The 19,072-nt window shown below is 32.4% G+C and overlaps 2 protein-coding genes across 5 annotated transcripts; both read left to right on the forward strand.

Annotated features, from left to right (window-relative positions):
• Positions 1 to 568: 568 nt before the first annotated feature.
• LOC130808655 (peroxidase 11) lies at positions 569 to 2,851 on the forward strand. The gene is made up of 4 exons (XM_057674107.1): positions 569 to 883; positions 971 to 1,162; positions 1,253 to 1,418; positions 2,175 to 2,851. The coding sequence occupies exons 1-4, from the start codon at positions 662 to 664 to the stop codon at positions 2,609 to 2,611; spliced, it is 1,017 nt and encodes a 338-aa protein (XP_057530090.1). The 5' UTR covers positions 569 to 661; the 3' UTR covers positions 2,612 to 2,851.
• A 4,065-nt stretch (positions 2,852 to 6,916) lies between these two features.
• LOC130809161 (inorganic pyrophosphatase TTM2-like) lies at positions 6,917 to 18,486 on the forward strand. 4 transcript variants are annotated; one of them, XM_057674812.1, is made up of 12 exons: positions 6,917 to 7,171; positions 8,435 to 8,789; positions 9,233 to 9,347; positions 10,234 to 10,429; positions 10,515 to 10,628; positions 10,752 to 10,925; positions 14,650 to 14,844; positions 16,032 to 16,154; positions 16,229 to 16,350; positions 17,193 to 17,316; positions 17,455 to 17,706; positions 18,053 to 18,486. In XM_057674812.1, the coding sequence occupies exons 2-12, from the start codon at positions 8,453 to 8,455 to the stop codon at positions 18,281 to 18,283; spliced, it is 1,983 nt and encodes a 660-aa protein (XP_057530795.1). In that variant the 5' UTR covers positions 6,917 to 7,171; positions 8,435 to 8,452; the 3' UTR covers positions 18,284 to 18,486. The 4 variants fall into 4 exon arrangements, 3 of the variants coding, with proteins under 3 accessions (XP_057530795.1, XP_057530796.1, XP_057530797.1); XM_057674813.1 differs by having other exon boundaries at positions 6,937 to 7,171; positions 8,432 to 8,789; XM_057674814.1 differs by having other exon boundaries at positions 6,938 to 7,171; positions 8,719 to 8,789.
• The last annotated feature ends 586 nt before the right edge of the window (positions 18,487 to 19,072 follow it).

A 19,072-nucleotide genomic window follows, 5' to 3' on the forward strand; every position in this document is an offset into this window, starting at 1 on the left:
TTGTATTATTACAGATTAATTTTAATACTGAATCTTTTTCGGATTTGTAATGGGCACTTTAACATTCCATTTCATACGTGAATGTAAGTGACCTTAGAATTTTAGCCCACTAGAAGTGTTATAAGCCCCATTATATATGAATATCCAATTTGAGGCCTCCCAATCTGTAATAAGATAAAATGCCGAGCCAAAAAAGTCCAACAACAAATTAGGCTCTAATACCATGTTAAAATTTAGAAAATAGGTCTGGACAACAAAAATAAAGAGGAGAAGAGATAACCCACATACAAATCCAAAGGAAGTTCACCGCTAAAACTATTTATATGTAGTAGAAGAAAATGATATATTCTCTTCTCTTTATCCGAAATATAATAACTCACATGTAACTAATATTGAACACGTTAACATGTAACTAATATTGAACACGTTAACAAACTCTAAAGAACTTGAGCTACAAACTTCCTACCAACCATAAAAATTAGTTGCATCTCCTCTTGACTTGAAAACAAAAAAGTTAGCTAATTTTATTACTATATAAAAAGTGTACTAGCAGCTATTCTTCATGCTTATATACTCCACTCTTTGAGACTCCTTCCCATTCTTCCCTAGGTTCATCTAGTCTTTAAAAACTACAACAAGAACTTTGATTTGTAGCAAAATCATGGCATCAACCTATCAATCAAAGCTCTTTCGAGTTGTGACACTTTTCTGCTTAATTATTTGTGTATTTACATCAAGCCCTCCTTTAACGTTAGACTACTACACGTCTTCGTGTCCTCGTTTACTTAGCATTGTGCGTAAAGAAATGGAATGCGCGGTTGTTTCCGATCCTCGTAACGCAGCTACTATTGTACGTTTACATATGCACGATTGCTTTGTTCAGGTCAGTTCATATTCATATTCACCCTTGTGATTAAAATATTAATCATGTTACATAGATGTGTTTGGTGATTGCGACATTGGTTTACAGGGATGTGATGCATCAGTGTTATTAGATGATACCGTGACACTAAAAGGAGAAAAGAAAACATCACAAAATAAGCAATCTTTAAGAGGGTTTAAAATCATGGATAGGATTAAGGTGATGGTGGAGTCTGAATGTCCTGGAGTTGTTTCGTGTGCTGATATTCTTACTCTTGCTGCAAGAGACGCTGTTATTTTGGTAACTTATTTAGTACTCTTACTGATTCAAACTGATTTTTACTAACATTACTAATTTGAACGTTGTTAACCATTGTTCTTCGTTTCAAAGGTTGGAGGTCCGTATTGGGATGTTCCTCTAGGAAGAAAGGATGCTCGAACGACTAACCATGAGCTAGCTGATGCTAACATTCCGGGCGCTAACGAAGGCCTACTTTCCCTTATAGCCAAGTTTGCTTATCAGGGGCTCTCTGTCACTGATTTGGTAGCCCTCTCAGGTTAGTACATGCTAGGCTAACTATTACTCATAAAATAAGTTGACTATGTGTTGGTAAATGGGACTATTTTTCCCCTATATTAGGTGCCAACAATTAACCAATCAATTTAGTAAAGTATCCCAAATGCTAAATGTATATCAAGCAAAGAAATGGTCTCATAGAATTTGTTTTTCCCCTCTATTCTAAAGGGTACTAGTAAGGTGTAATGATTCGATATTTATCCAATCTTTTAATTGAACTCGATTTGACCCGACATAAAAAATGGATTAATAGTTATGTAAAAACTAACATGGACACAAAATTCAATTTTACACAATTCGAAACAACCAACCTGAAATCGGTCCGATACCCTGAATGAACACTGTCAAGGAACTAACTCAAGCTTGGTTGAGGTCCCAAGATATGTTATATGCTCTAACACACCCCTTCACGCGAGAGCCCTTTGGGCAAGAAGTGTGGATACAACACTTATCCTTCTCATACCTGACGCTTTAAATGAGAGGTGGTTGAGATTCGAACCAGTGACCTCTTGTCATATTTGCTCTAATACTATGTTAAGAAACAACCTCAATCAAAACCAAAAGAATAAGCTTATGATTGAGGCCTCATGATATAGTATATACTCTAACAAACACCTCTAAGTACCGCAGATCATTTTTCATGTACTAATACGTGCTCAAACTCAAAAGTCAAAAATATTTTGTTCGGTTCAATTCAGTTCAGTTCAGTTCTCACTTGTTACGTTTAAACGTGTAGGTGCACATACAATCGGGATGGCACGATGTGAGAACTTTAAGGCGAGAATATACGGAGACTTCAAATCGACATCCGGAAATGATCTAATCTCAGAGACACACCTAAACAACCTAAGATCAATTTGTCCAGCAATTGGGGGTAACAACAATGTATCAGCATTAGATTATGAAACTCCTAATCTTTTTGACAATTCCTACTACCAAATTCTGCTTAAAGGTGAAGGGCTCTTAAACTCGGATCAAGAACTTTATTCTAGTGTATTTGGGGTTGAAACTAGGCACCTTGTGCAAAAATATGCAGAAGATCCCTTGGAATTTTTCAAGCAATTTGCTGAATCAATGGTCAAAATGGGGAATATTACAAATGATGATAGTTTTGTCAATGGGGAAGTTAGGAATAATTGTAGATTTGTCAATTCATTGAGCCATATTGAATAATGGGGTTATTTTATGTTTAGCAAATTCAAAAGTGTTTGATGTTAGGTTGAATATATCATTGTCTTCCTCTACTCTTCTACTTTTGTTGAATACTCCACCCATTCTATTAAATTTGCCCCAATATTTATTTTCGTTTGTTATATTAAATTTTTATTTTTAATTATAATTCAAAGATTATGTTGCACTTTTCAAGCTTATATTGGTTGGTTTGATCATGTTATAATAATGTGTAAACAACAATTCTCCTGTGCAATGGCATCATGTATGAGACTAACACCATCAATCTAACCCAATAAGTTTTTTTAAATCACTCAATATCAAACTTTAAATGGGTCATTTTCAAGCACTAACCTCAACAAAGACTCAATCTGTAATATTTTTTCCTTTTATTTTTTATATAGTTTTTTTTTCAATTCAAATTTGAGACTGAAAAGGCTAAATTCGAGATAGAATTGGTCTTTTAAGCTTTAGATTTGATTTTTCAAGTCTTGAAATTGGAATTTTTTTAAAATAAAATTATAATACCTAATTTAAGAATTATAATCAAATCGACTTAAATCTTAAAATTGGTCTTTTAAGTCTTAGATTCGGCCTTTTAGATCTTGAATTTGATCTCTTCAGATTTAAATTTAATATAAAAGTATCAAAGTGTGGTTCATTCATGAGTAGTTGCACGGTTGCACCCATGCAACCGTAACATGCATGCATGTTTTTGTGATATGTAAAATAAATGTGAATTATTTCACTTGTTTTTTTTCTTATTTAAAAATAAACTTTGACTATAAATTGTTTTCATTTATATGAAAAAAGTGTATTTATGTGAGATCTTAATCAAATATATTAGTCTCATTGTTTGTTTTCCAAATATAAATTATTTGTGTTTACAAATTTGCATTTAGATCTTGCATGAAAAGTATATGAGATGAAAAGAAAAAAGAATGAGGGAGTATTAGATTGTGACATCATAATCCTTGTGGTTATATGGAGTTAGTATGTGTTTAGTTTAGCTTTTAAAAATGGTCAAACACTCTCTTTTTAAAAGTAAAAACGATATTTAAAGAAGTCAAAAGTATATGTTTCGTTTCACTTTTAGAAAATAATTTTTGCTTTTAAGAAGTATTTTTTCATGAATTATTCCTAGTTTAATATTTTTTTAAAATATTATTATTAGCTTAAAATTAGAATGTGTTTGGCCTTACTTCTTAATTAATATTAGCTTATTATTCTAAGAAAATTATATTTAAATATATTTTTATCAAATATATCCATCTTTATTTTCATGATAAAGACATTATAAAAGAACGTAAAAATATTTATATAATATATAGCTCATTTTGATTTTATTTCATATCAAAATTAAATTTGTTAAAATATTTTTATAGAGTTTTTTTTTGTTGAGGCTAATTTGAACTTCCTAAAGAGATATTAAAATGGATTGTATTTGGTTACAATTAATATAGAATTTTAAAATTTTATGAGAACTTAATTTTTAAAATTCATGGGAATTTAATCATCATAGTACTCCCCTTAAAAACTAGAAATTCCTATGTGTTGATTGTTTTTTTTAGGTACTACCAAACAAAAAGAAATTATTCTCAGAAATTTCACGATTATTTCCTAAGAAAAAAAATACTTTTTGTGTTAATTGAATTTCAATGTCAACTAAAGGAGTTCTTGACTTCTTGGTGTATATATTTAGCCTTTCAATTTATTACGTTTGATGTTCCAATTTTTCATTTTAAGCAATTTCTTTTGTTGTTCTCATGAAAAGTCGGTTTTTTTTTTTCACTTATAAGAAGATTTATTAATTCTTATCATATTTTTTTTGGACATAATTAGTCTGTCACCCTAATTTTTGTAAGAAGTTAACCTAATTTTAAAGCTTTTAACACTTGTAACTATAAATTTTCCACCAACTTTATTTTAACACTATTATAAGCACTAATGCTTATGATTCCCGTATATTTACCACTAAAAAGGGTTAGTGGGAGGTTTTTTTAATAAAATTAAAAAATTTGTCAAAGGTAATTTGGAATAATCAATATTTAACCAGAATCCGGTGATCTGACCTGAATAATGTAGACTATAATACTTTAGTTGCTGTAAATTTTGCAAATTATTCTAGCGTTTATTATGTTTGTGGTTCTTATGATTTTTTCACAACTTTATTTTATATATTTTTTGTAATGCTTATGAGTTATGATCCTAACTTTTTCATTATAACTTTATAACTTTCTTTGTCTTAATAGATTTGAAGCAAAGAGAAATAGTGGGATTTTTAAGAAATTGGTAATAAAAGAAGATAGAAATTGAATTATATGGATAAACTTACAAGAGAGTTGAAATATTGTATAGAAGAAAAAATCTTGTATTTTTTTGTAATTTAATATTATTTTAATTTTCTTTGGAAATATAAAAATTTAATTATACATTATTAGTTTTAACATTTATTCTTTCCTTGAAAGTTAAAATAGTTATATAAAATAGGGAAAAGTGTAAAAAAATACATAATAATTTTATTTTTTTTTCAAAAAAGTACCTAATAAATTTTTTTTTTCCAAAACATACCTAATAAAAAATTTTCTTTTCAAAAGAGTACCAAGTAACAGTTGGGGTTAAGTTTTTCGTTATCTTTTTTGCCCATCTTTAAAAATAGTACCTAATAAAATTTTTCTTTTTAAAAGAGTACCTAATAAAAATTTTCTTTTCAAAAGAGTACCTAATAAAGTCTTCTTGTAATGGTCAAGCCCTTCATAGTTCTCACACTTGTTTTGCTTGAAGTCCCTTTCAAAAAAATTCTTGTTCTTCTTCTTTCCATCTTTACCTTCATCAAACTCGGACTTTCACTTGTTTTTTGTAGGTCTTCCTGGCATATTACTAAAAGGTGGAAGAAGAGGCTTATCCAATTGAGAAGTTGGCCAATGGGCATTCCATGGAATGTTGGAGCATAGGTTTTTGCTTGGCAATAACAATGTTCTGAGAGTTATATATGATGTTTGTTTGTATTGGATAATTATGTTGTGTTCTTGGTACTCTTTTGAAAAGAAAAATTTTATTAGTATTATTTTGAAAAGAAAAATTTTATTAGGTACTTTTTAAAGATGGACAAAAAAGATAAAGGAAAACTTAACCCTAGCCATTACTTGGTACTCTTTTGAAAATAAAATTTTTTATTAGGTATGTTTTGGAAAGAAAAATTATTAGGTACTTTTTTGAAAAAGAAATTTTTATTAGGTACTTTTTGACATTTTTCCTTATAAAATATTAATTGTTATCAATTCTAGATTAAATTCTCTTAAAAAGTTAAAATTATTGATAATAAAGATAATTTGTTAATTTCTATGTAAAATTCTAAGGACTATAAGTATCATTACTTAATAAAATAATATCTCTTTATAAACTTTATTTTTCTTGATTTTTGTGAATTGGATATCAAATAAAAAAACACAAAGCCCAGAAACATTTAAAAAGATATTATACATTATTGAAAACACTCCAAAATAATGCACTTTCCACGTACTCGAGCTTTGTACGAGCGTCAACCGCCTTAGATTTTATAGTCCTGTCATTTGTCAATGTTTAATTTTTCACGGTGCCTCTCCAGCTTTGAAACCTTCAACAGTCATACTCCCCTTTTTAGCTTAAACAGCAAACGTGTCCCATTTTTTTTATAGTCAAGTCATTTTAATTGTCTTATTTTTATTTTTGATATGGGTTTTTGACTTTTATGTCCTTAGTAACTTTATCCTATTTTCAATTATACCCTCTATTACCCATGCTAATTTTCCTCCCTTACATTAAAAATTCATAATACCACCCTCTTTCCTACCCTTAGGGTACCACATTTGACTCTCCTTAAAATCCGTAAAAAGTCAAATAAGAGTCTTAAGGTGAATAAGAGGAAGTATTATTTTTACCTTATCAAATGCCCTTTTTTATTAAACTTAAGTTCTCCAAAGTTCTCATTTTATATTTTTTTTGAGACAATTTATTATGGTGTTTTAGCCTTTTAGGAGACAATTAATTGTATAATTTTAAAACATAATTCAATTGAATTAATAAAAATATACACTTTAACATTTTAGAAGTAAATACTTATTTTTAAATACTTATTTTTAAATCAGCTCATCTTGTATAAATGAACTCATATAATTAATTTATTTTTATAATTAATTATTCAAGAATAGTAAAAAATCATTTTGACAAATTAAATAAATATAAATGAGAAACATAATCTCATTATAAAACTATTTTATTTAAGAATTTATGTTTTTAAATTTATTTTCAAAGACAATCTCACTGAAGAATTGTCATTTTCCTCTTCTAACGCTTTAAATACGGTTCTTTGATCCTCTAGCCTCTTCGGCCTTCAAAGCCCAATTCTGCTTCTTTTTATTCTGTATGCCATTGACACATTTTTTTACTTATAAGAAGATTAATTAATTATTATCATACATTTTAATTTACGAAAAAAAAATGCAAATCCCAAGATATATTTACTGATTACAACTTGACTTGGCCGCCCATAAATTTCTGAGTCTCTAACTGAATACCCACCTGGTAAGTAATTTTATTTTTATTATTTAGTTTGTGTTTTCTATCTTTGTTCTTTACTTTGTTCTATAATTTGGGTATGTTTTTAACTGTATTTTTTGTTTTAGATCCACATATGTTTGTTTTTATTGAAACTTGTTAAATTTGTGTTTTTTAGTTGATATCTTTGTTTTTTTTTTTTTTTTGTATGTTATTATTGTTTTTTTGATCAAATTCATCTGCAATTACTTCAAAGATTTTAACAATTATTATAGGAAAACAATTCAATATTAGTAAATTAATCAAATAAGGCAGACGATTTCTGGGACTAAATTTCCGCTGCTTGCATTGCACAGTAAAAAGTGGTTTTGAAATTATGGCTGTCAATAACATGTAATTTACGAGAAACGTTGTCACAAGGGCTAATGTTGAATTGCCTTCATTCATGAGAGTACTTTGGTATCGGGGTAAGACTGAATAATCTCCTAGAGGTAATGTGATTTCTCCGTAGTGGGTGAGAAAAGTGTAACATAATTTGACAGTTAATTTAAGTCGCAAATTGCTGGATAATCTCCTAGAGGTAATGTGGTTTCTCCGTAGTGGGTGAGAAAAGAGTAACATAATTTGACAGTTAATTCATTTTTTAAGTTTCAAATCGCTCAAAATGACATTAAAATAGCCTAAAACCCGACCATAATTCATTTTTTTTATTCGCGATTCGCAAGGAGATTAGTGAATCACGTGGCATTGAGTCAGAATCGAACTTTTGTCAGAAGGGTGAAAGGGAAAAATTCTAAATGTCCTGTGAGAGTACATTTTGTTCTGGTTTGAGCAATTTGGATGGTTACAATTGTGAACCTTCTCTATTGCCTCTATTTCATGTACCCGTATCTGATCCTTAATCCTCGGACATTGGTATGACACTTAGACACTTCATTTTAGAAACTTCATTTTAGGCGTAAAATTGAATATTTAAACGTATCCGACACTTGTATACGTACCAGTATCCAACATTAGTACCCAAGTCCAAGTAACATAGGTCAGAGCTATGTGCATTGTACTTGTTTCAATTGATTGTCAAAAGCAATCTGTATAGCATTTTGTAGGATTTGGAATTGCTTCAGTTAATATGGTTTGTTATAAAAGGACTAATGGACTGCTGGTTTTGATATATCTTTGAATTCAATACTTATAGATTTTTTTGATGTTATGGACATGTAGGGTCAGTGTTAGTTGAATCTATTAAATATAGTTTGATATATTTTTCAATTTGTATCTTGTGATCAGCAGAATAGCCAATTTTTGTCAATGGCTCAGGACGATTCAGATTCCAGGTTACATCATAGAGAGTCCAGCCTGTTAAAGGATAGACTTCGATTCATTAAAAGAAATAATTTTCGTCGTTATGAGGCTGTCCCAATTCAGGCATCATTAACGTTTGAAAAAGGTTTATATGTAGTTATCCGTGCGTGCCAATTCCTGGCTCAAAATAATGATGGAATCATATTTGTTGGAGTAGCTGGTCCATCAGGGGCAGGCAAAACTGTATTTACTGATAAAATTTTGAACGTCAGGCCAACAACTACCGTTATATCGATGGACAATTACAATGATGCTAGTCGGATAGTTGATGGAAATTTTGATGGTAATATGTTTTCCTCTTCTCCTCTTGATTGAATACCAATAGAAGTTTAGTAAGTGGGGGTTATCAGTTACCATTTTTTTTTGACACGGATCGATCATGTATTAAGCACTTTATCAATGTATAGTTTCTAGACTAGCTGGTTTACACTTCTCACAATGGAGGTTTTGAGTATGTTCAACATATTTGACCGCACAGAACCCCCAAAAATTGAGAATCTCAATATTAAATTTCATAGTGTATGTTAAGTATTTAAAGATCCTAGCCGTAGTTTTTCTATGGGCGGGATACACTTTGTATGATGATAATGATGTTAAGTATTTAAAGATGCAAAGTTGTTAGAAAAATATCATAATTTTTGAAATAGTACCAGACCTGCAAAAAATTTGTTAATTTTTGTTCCGCCTCTGACTTCTCGTTGTTCTTATCTTGTACTCCATGAACAGATCCACGCTTGACAGATTATGATACATTGCTTCAGAACATTAATGATCTTAAAGCAGGAAAGGCGGCTCAGGTGCCGATCTATGATTTTAAGACAAGCTCCCGCATAGGTTACAGGTTCCTTTTTTGACATATTTTAGGAACTGATTATCTATCACACTCTCATTCCAAAATTCTGACCTCGATGGGTTAATTTTTCTTGGGGCTGTCTATAGTGATCCGTGATGATAATTCAGATTATCAGTTTCTTATTTTCCTTATTTCCGTTTTATGGTAGGTGTGATATGAATTTGCAATTGTTGATTCTGACTCGAACTTGAGCATGATCCATTTAGATCCCAACTGAGCCATACATGAAAAAACAAATTAAAATTGTTTTTATACTATGGTGATTACATGCTTACCTATATTTTTTTGCAATTTAGTAAATGTCACTTATGCTCAAAACAAAGGAAAATTTTCAAAGTTCGTTTAAGTAAAGAATGAGATCTATTTTTAAGCATTTGTTAGAGTCTTTTCTTGTCAATTAATGACCGAGATAACTTAAATTTAAAATGTAATCTTGGTTACGGAACCTCTTGCAGTAGAAAGGTTAGCACAGTGTAACATAATTCGCTAGCTGATTTGCCTTTTGAATTTGCGATCCGCTGAAATTTACCCAAGTATAGCCCAAAACCGACACATAATTCACTTTTTTCGATTCGTGAGGAGATCAGTGAATCATGTGACACTGGGTTAGCAAGCTCTTTGATTCTTCCTTTGTTGCTCATCACCTCATTCTTTACTTCTCTTTGCAAATGTGGAATTATCTTTCTTTTGTGGGTGGTATTTGTTACATGCTTACTGTTTCAATATTGTCTTATATACTCAATATGTAAGGCCCGATCTTTTAAATGGTATGCTTAATTTATAATGTGAAAATCATGTCCCTTCCCTCCCCACTCCTCAAATATTTCGGCTGCTTTTCATGTATTGGGACTTACGAAGATGTGAATTAATGCAGGACTGTTGAAGCATCAAGTGATCGAATTGTTATAATTGAAGGCATCTATGCTTTGAGTGAGAAACTTCGGCCTTTTCTTGATCTTCGAGTGTCTGTGACTGGTGGAGTTCACTTTGACCTTGTTAAACGAGTTTTAAGGGATATACAACGTGCTGGGCAAGCACCGGAGGAGATAATTCAGCAAATATCTGAAACAGTTTGTCCACTGTGCTTGTATAATACACTTATTTGAACTGTAGAGATTCTCTCTTTCAGGAGTTTTAATTTTTACTCCTGTGCAGGTATATCCCATGTACAAGGTATTCATTGAACCAGATTTAGAAACAGCACACGTAAAAATTAAAAACAAGTTTAATCCATTTACTGGATTTGAGAATGCTACCTTTATCTTAAAGGTAATTACTTAAATAGCTATTAGACAATTGGTTTAGTTCATAGGTGCTGGATCTAGATGTGATCATTGTTGTGATACCATTTCTAACGAGATTCAACGATTAACTATTTTTCCCTTTCTACAGTCTTTAAAGACTATTCTTGAGGATAGTATTAAAGCTGTTTTGGACGAGGATCTTAAGGAATCTTCTGAGCAGATCTATGATATATATCTTCTACCACCCGGTGAAGATCCAGAATCATGTCAATCATATCTCAGAATGAGAAATCAAGATGGAAAATACAATCTTATGTTTGAGGTATGTTATTACAACTTCCGCATCTTGATTTTTGCAGTGATCAGTGAACGATATCTGGCGCTTTATACATTTCTTCTCAAGTAGGTTTTAGAATATGAGGGAACGTGTCATGTTGGAATAAGAAATACTGTTTCGGACTTCAAGTCATGTACTCTTGGTGTGGCTTAGGGACTGAGTGATAGCTATGTGAACTTCTCTCCCCTTCCCCAGTTTCATTTGTTAGTCGCTGAGAAGTTCAAAATTTATATCTTATGAAAATGCAGCAAAGACCAAGAAACGTATCAATAGAAGAAGTGACGTGTGCTTGGAAACCTACAATAATACTGTCTTGAATTTGAGATAATCAAGATAAAAAAAATTAGCTTCTTATGAAGGAAAAATAGTGGAAATAACATTATCACAAGACACAACATTTGTCTCTTTCACTGCCTTTGTATTGTGTGCTCTTTTATAACTACGCTAAAGCTTATATGGGTATGTGTATTCTCGTTATCTCTCAATCGAGAAGATTTAGTGTATTTGATTGAACACTTTATGTCTGAAGCTTTGTTGATGTTGATAACTATGTTACTCTTGGCTTGCCTAAAATGTTTAAACTTGAATATGATGTTTTATGTAGATATGTCGTGTTTTCATTTTTGTTTTCTTAACAAGTTTTCTTCAATATTTCAAGGATTCAACAATGTTGACAAGGGAGACATGCACAACTAGATATGTGAAGGTAGAGAGAGGAAAAACAAAAATGCAAAAGCCTTAATCTTGGCACATGGGGTTGAGAGAGTACTTGAAAGAATATTATAATGTGGCTTATATTGTTGTACTTGTACCCACTTACACCTGCTTCATGCACGACCCATTCCATAGTTAACTATGTGGTTGGGTGTTAGTTTTGAGAAGCTCGCTTAGACACGCCTAAGGCTATCACATTGTATTGCAGGGTTGAATAAATTTTGGTTTGAACCTCAAACCAAACTATAGTTCAGTATTTATCTTGGTCTACGGCCGTCATGTAACACCCTGGTCCATCAGAGCGTCAGTGACTACCCATGGAGACTATAGACTGGCCCACAGACCAACATAAGTCTTTTCGGCGCACTTTAGCCTCACTCGTGTGCGCTCAGGAAACTTCCCTATAGGTCACTCATTCTGATATTGCTCCCCACCAAGCACGCTTAATTGTAAAATTAATGGGCTCCATAAAAAGAAGATGCACCTTGTTGTTATAAGTAGTCTATCAATCCTTTTTAAAGCTCAATCCGGGGTATCACGCCTTCAGCCTGGTCCTGGTGGTTCAAACGATCTGATCTGGTCAAAAAAAATTTCAGATCGGAATTTTTAGTCTGGTCTATTTGTTTTTAGTGTTAGAACAGACCAAATTGGACCGTGTGCGTCCCTATTGAGTGGGATATGCAAGGCATATCCTTAAGGGGAACGACTCATAGCGCTTTATAGTGCTTAAGTCAAGTATCCTAGTGCGCCTTTTTCTTTTAGTCTCTTAAGGAGCCATTTGATGCGGCTACTTACCGAGTATATTTTCTCTTCTCTTTTTTTTTTATTTTTTTTATTTTTCCTCCTTTTCTTTATTTCTTTTCTTCATTTAGGTTTCTAGAAAGTTTTAATTTATATTTATCTTTGATTTTGGGTGCCTTGTGAGCCTAGATACTAGGGACCTTTAGCGCCTTAAGGGCCAAGGCGCTTTACGCCTCTTTAAAACTATGGGTGTTAACAAGACGAAGCCAAGTCAAGCATATGTCGTATAGGCTTTGTGTAGCTTAGAGCGAAACTTTTCGAATTAACAATTAGGCTCTCATTATTGTAGTCTTGTCAAAATTAATTGAAGGTTCTAGTTTATTGTGTGTGCAATTTGAAATTTCATTATTTCTTTTCTTTTCATTTCTCCAAAACACAAATCAGTGTTTTTTCCGAAATGACCTGATGTTAAAACTGTAGTAGATTAAAATATTCTCAAGTTTTGAGCTTTTTGATTTCTAGATAGTGCATAGTGTTTTTCTCTTTGGTATTACCAGGGTAAGGCGGCAATGCCTTGGCATATATTTGACCCCTTCAATCGTGTATAACGCTAGCCTCTTAGTGGCAATTATACTAGCATTTTGAGCTTTTGAGGAGTGACACACTTGGATCTTAAGCCTAATTAGAACTTGGGCAGATCCTACTTGAGCCGTACGTAGAGGGACCCAAGATTGAGTAGCACACAAGTCAATCTGCTTATAAATATTTGTTTCCCTGTGTGTGGTCTAATGCTTAAGATAAAAGAATTCTAAGTAAGTTTCTCTAGACTCTGAATATTGTTTGGATTGAAGCCATGAAATTTATGGATGAAAGCTTTTGGATTTTTTAATGATATTTCTCCAAGAAATCTTTATGGATGAACTGATGGTATTTTGTGTTGTGAATGGACTATGATATTTGGTGAAGATCAAAGAAGAACAATTGCACAAAGAAACCCCAAATACAGAGCACTACCACAATGGACACAAAACACAAGATTTATGAGGTATCGATGGATACCTACCCCTCAAACAAGGATTACTTTCATTAATATACTCAACAATACATTAATGACAACCTACACAAGTTTTAAGAACAATTTCTCAAAGCAAAGACCTCACGTTTAATGGTGGTCTCTCTCAAACATCCTAATACAGTGAAGAGGGAACTCTAATGGATGAACCCTAGTTGCCTCTCTAGTATTAGTCTCTCACACAACCCTAATACAATGAAGAGGGAACTCTTATGAACGAACTCTAGTTGCCTCTCTAGTATTAGTCTCTCACGCAACCCTAATGGGGTTCTAAAGCTCCCTTATATAGCCTCTAACACAATAGGAAACCCTAGGTAGAAGCCCATAAAGCCCTAAGAAAACCGGTGCAAAAACAGAAAACTCATGTTTTGCCCCTGCTAAACCCGCTCGAACAAGCATAGGTGCTGCTTGAACGAGCGGTTGCTCGAGCCAACCTATTGGATGCTAACTGCTGCTGCCTTGTTCGAGCAAAGGCCCTCCTTGGTTCTTGCCTTGTTCAAGGCACATGTCAAAGTCATCCTCAAGCCTTCTCATGCCCTCATTAAAGCACACCAAGTCCTCCACTTTGATCACTTCATCAAGTGATCCTAACTTCAATCCTCCATAACCCATGACACTCACATCCTCACTCTCAAGTGTGTAAGATAGTGCATGAGTTATGAGGTGCTTGAACTCTTCACCAATAGCTTGAGATTTGGGACTTGGCACAACATTTTGTAACAAGTTTCATGAATGGGACATCTTGTCCCTTAATTGTATTTTTTTTTTATCAATATGGAGTTCTTTTTTTTTTTTATCAAAAAAATATTTTAAACATATGGATTGAATGAGGACCTTCACTGGTCTACTTTCAGAAAACCTCAAAATTGTGTCAGCGAAATGAACTAGCAAAATTGATAAAGAGTGATCAAACAATGCTTGATAAACACTAATGTTATCTTTTGATATAATCTAATTGTTATGAGGCAAGAGTTTCTATTTTACCGTCTCTAATTCGGTTAATTAGTCTGAAAGAATATGGGTTTTATACGGTTAATCATGTGAATAAAAGTGAAAATGGACTGGTGAACATGTATTTGTCATGGTTCATTGTACTTGTAAGTAATATCTCGTTGGATATAATTTTCGGCACTGATAATGTTTTTGAGTTGTGCTGCCTAATGTGTTAATCGGATACTTCAGGAAGTAATAATAGAAAGCCCGTTCATCATATCACCCAGGATATGTTTTGAAGTTAGCGTACGTCTTCTTGGTGGACTTATGGCCTTGGGATATACAATAGCAGCAATCCTCAAAAGAAACAGCCATGTCTTCTCAGATAGTAAGGTGACTGTGAAAATTGATTGGTTGGAACAGCTCAATCGTCATTATATCCAGGTATTACTCGATACAGTTATGGCAATGCTGTCTTGCTTCTAAGATTTATATATGTATTTCTCTACCACCGTTCTTCTGAATTGCTGTTTCTTCTTCCAAGGGCAACCTTTTTATCATTCATCAATCCGCATCGTGTCTATGGAGTTGTAATGTTAGCATTGAGCTGTCTAATACCCAGGAATAAGAAACAAAATATATATATATAGGAAGAAGAAGCTCAGGTGAGAACCAATTTTATATGAGAACCGTAAAAACCATGTTGCTTTTTGGCAAATAATTCTAAGAAAAAATTCTGAAAACAAAGAAAAAAACCCTGACGAAAAAGTGTTACATTTTACATAAAAATGTGTTATTTTAGTAGAATAGTGTTACTTTCCGAACAAAATTTTTCTCCAAAACCAGAAATTCCATAGGAAAAAAAATTTGTGGAACGCGTCAAAAAGTGTTACTTTTTACACAAAAAGTAGTTACTTTTTGGTAAAAAAATGTTATTTTCTATACAATAATTTTTTACTTAAAAAATCCAAAAAAACAAATTCAAAAATGACAAAGTGACAAAAAAGTGTCGCTTTTTACATAAAGGTTGTTACTTTTTGACAAAAAGTGTAACTTTTCAAAGATTATAGTTCTCACGATTCTCATATAAGCTTTGTTATCACCTGAACTTGATCCTATATATATATATATAAACTAAAAAACCTTTGGGGTAGAGAAGTGGGTACTGGGTAGAGAGGGGAAGTAGTGGATAAAAATGTATTGCTTTTGGCTTTAGCATGCATTCATACAACAATATATCATAATTTGTACAAAAACTTTTCAGGCTTCAATCTCACAAGTTAATAAATTTATTATGTTATTCAATAATAAATGTCCTACCTCCGTTTTTGTTTACTCGCAATGTTGGGGGAAAGAAAGTATTGCGTGTTTTAATAATCTGGTGGAACTATGCAAATATGTAATGTGCTTTTGCTTAGACTCCATCTTTCTTGGAGGATTTTATTGGGATGCCTAAACATATAGCAGCATTATAAGTAATTTTAGTTATTTACACACATAACGATAGATTTAGGCTGCTAAAAGCTTGAAAAATCTTAACTCTAATTACTGTATTTTCCTTTTACATCAATCAATTTAGTACATCACAAATTTATCTAATTTCGATTGAATCTTCTTTTGCATATATTTAGGTGCAAGGAAAAGATCGTTTGCATGTAAGATCTATAGCTAAGAAGCTGGGATTGGAAGGATCATACACTCCTCGCACTTACATTGAGCAAATTCAAATAGAAAAGCTTGTGAATGAAGTCATGGTATAAAAAAGGCTCTCGCTTCGTACTGTTTATATTTGTTATCTTTTTAATTATTTATTGCATTTATTGTATAGGCCTTTCCTGAAGATTTGAAGACAAAACTAAGCTTAGATGATGATTTGGTTTCTAGTCCTCAAGAAATTATATCTCGAGCATTTTCTGATACTAATGCCTGGCAACGCAAGAATATTAAGAGGTGTGACATTTTTTCTGATTCGAGAAATTTTATTGACACTGATACAATGTGTTGAACACTTGAATGACCCTCGATTTAAGAATTCTTCCTACTTGCCTATTCCTGTTCAATTTTCATGCACTTGATTTACGTTTTCTTTTCCCTGGTTCTCCCTCCTTCAAGTCCTATTGATGACTTCAATTACTCTGTTGGCATGTAGATTGGACACGTTTGTTTGGCCATCATCTGCAGGGCCACCTCGTAAATTTTGGGGTCCCTGTGCCAAATTTATGCTATAACCCTTACAATTTAAAGAAAAAAAAAAATCAAAATACTAGTATAAGATAAAATATCTCCATTGATTACACTAATAATATTTGACTCTTTATTATTTGGTTACTTTCGTGTAAAATAGTATACTTGTGTTTGCGGTAATTGAAACAATAAATTAATTAAGTAAAAAAAAGGATTTTTAGGGGTCCTTTTGTAATGAGGCCGTGTGGTAGACCGCTTTGCACATGCTAATCGACGGCCATGATCATCTATTAGCCATGTATGAAATGTTGAGATTACTTTGAGTTAGTTGGGTTTGATACTAATATTAATAGTGCAAAAACAATGCTGCATCACCGTATTGCTATCATATGATAAAGGTTTTTGACTTTATCGCAACCAAAATATAGGCCACTTTGACCGCAAAATAACCCGCATTGACCGCAAATTCTGTTTCACGACCATCACCACAACCGTGACCGAAACGATATTTTTTCACTATGCTAATTTTAGTAAAGATGGTTATTTTGTGGGTTTATCTGTTCTGTTGCAAAGAAAGTAAGCATCTTTTTGAACTGACATTGATGTAGTGGTATGTCGCACTCGTACTCTAATCAGAGGGACACCGATGCTTCCAAATTTAATGGCTATGATGTGAGCAGCAGGAGATATGACGAGAGAAATTTGGAATCTGTTGAAACTGCGGGAAACAAGGTTTTATTTTTATAACAAGCAAAGCATTTAAAATGAAATGTTACTCCCTCCATTTTACCGTTGTGAAATTTTGATTCCATTTTGCTGATAAATTGCATTTTTTTAATGGAACGTCCTCCTGGCTTACATACCTTTTAGGGAGTTGCTTCACATCTGTCAGAACAGATATCGACACTCAACGACCGAATGGATGAATTCACATCAAGGATTGAAGAGCTGAGCTCGAATTTGACAATTCAGAAATCATCTCTTAGCCAACAAAATATCTCTTTGCAGTCCGAAACATCATATTTTAGATCTGGCTTGAGCAATGGCCCGTTGACAGGGTCTATTCTTCCGAACGGTTCGTCTTTCTCCCAGTTGAATAAGGAGTCTCCTTTAATCGAAGAGGTAAGTTGGGAATTTCTTATGCTCTTTTCTGTTTCTTCATCTACGTGATAGATTTTCGTTATATCGAGCTTTAGATAGCTGGTTTCTTTTTCAGCATCTATCTGTTTTCGATCACGGTTGGGTAGCATCTCGAAACAATCCTTTTTACTGCACTTCACCTAGTTTTTGCAGAAATAAGATAAGACAGACTGGGCAGGATTGGGCTTGATGGGCATAGCCCGTTCAAAGTCCATTAATCCTGGCCCGGTCTGTTTCTACTAGAGCCCGACCCGGACCTTATTCAGCCCATTGCTCAGGCCCAATGGTGATGTTCATGAAATCTGATGCGTTCTTTTGTTAATGTCAGCTACAAGGAATTACGCGAGGGCAGCATAAGATAATGCATCAACTGGATAATCTGTACAATCTTTTTCGAGAGAACTTGGGGGAAGCGAGTTCTTGTAGCGTAAAGAAGGGGAAAAGGAACATAGTAGCTGATGCTGAACCCATTAATTTTCCTGTGGCTGCAATACTTTCAACAATAGCTTTTGGTGGACTTGGGATTGCCCTATATAAGGGTTTTTTCACTAGGAACTGATTTAACACTACATCAACTATATTTATTTTACAATTCTAATAACCAAGTTATTCATCTCTTTATTTTTTTGGGTTCCCTCTAATTTTTCTTATTTATTAGTATTTTATATTTTTGTTTTTATTATTTTTTAGATTTCTTTTAAGGGAATCAAGAAAAGTTTTGTAAGCTAGAGTAGTTCATAATAGAAAATTTCATTTTCGCAATTTTTTTTTTTTTTTGAGTTTTGCAACTCATGATACTCTTTTCAATTCACAACTATTGTCCCATTTTCTCATAGGGTAAGTTTATCTCAAATGTCCAATTTCTATTTTTAGTCATAATTTTTTTTACCATTTTACCTTTAAAATAAAAAAAATATATAATATAATACTTAATGGTTTGTATTACTAATATAGTACTCATAGCTACCAAAGAAAATCGGAAAAATTGCATTAATTGTGTTTAATTTTTTGCCCTCTAACTTCCGCAGACTCAATTTTAATTATTATAAACGATAGGCTATACTTTCAAACTAATTTGTACTTTTTTATCTCTTTGAATTTGTATTTTAGAATTTAAAATACTCTCATATATTTGATTTTTAAGATTTTTAAAGTACAAATTCAGAATATATTGGATTGCTAGTCTATTTGTTAGTGACTAATAGGAGTTAATGTGTTGTAGATGTATATGTGATGTTTATTCGTAAATTTATTTTTTATTTTTTATTTTATTTTTAAAATGAGTTATTAATTAATTAATTTATTGTATATTTTTCTTAAAATTCATTTTAATCTGTTTACTTATTAT

The sequence above is a fragment of the Amaranthus tricolor genome, chromosome 3 (assembly GCF_026212465.1).
Source record: "Amaranthus tricolor cultivar Red isolate AtriRed21 chromosome 3, ASM2621246v1, whole genome shotgun sequence".
Lineage (NCBI taxonomy): Eukaryota > Viridiplantae > Streptophyta > Magnoliopsida > Caryophyllales > Amaranthaceae > Amaranthus > Amaranthus tricolor.

Bases quoted from the DNA above. Each gene is read 5' to 3' on its own strand.
- LOC130808655 (XM_057674107.1), top strand. From the start codon at position 662: ATGGCATCAACCTATCAATCAAAGCTCTTTCGAGTTGTGACACTTTTC. The intron at 884-970 runs GTCAGTTCATAT...ATTGGTTTACAG, and splicing joins TGCACGATTGCTTTGTTCAG to GGATGTGATGCATCAGTGTT. The intron at 1,419-2,174 runs GTTAGTACATGC...TTAAACGTGTAG, and splicing joins TGATTTGGTAGCCCTCTCAG to GTGCACATACAATCGGGATG.
- LOC130809161 (XM_057674812.1), top strand. From the start codon at position 8,453: ATGGCTCAGGACGATTCAGATTCCAGGTTACATCATAGAGAGTCCAGC. The intron at 10,926-14,649 runs GTATGTTATTAC...CGGATACTTCAG, and splicing joins AATACAATCTTATGTTTGAG to GAAGTAATAATAGAAAGCCC. The intron at 17,317-17,454 runs GTTTTATTTTTA...CATACCTTTTAG, and splicing joins TTGAAACTGCGGGAAACAAG to GGAGTTGCTTCACATCTGTC.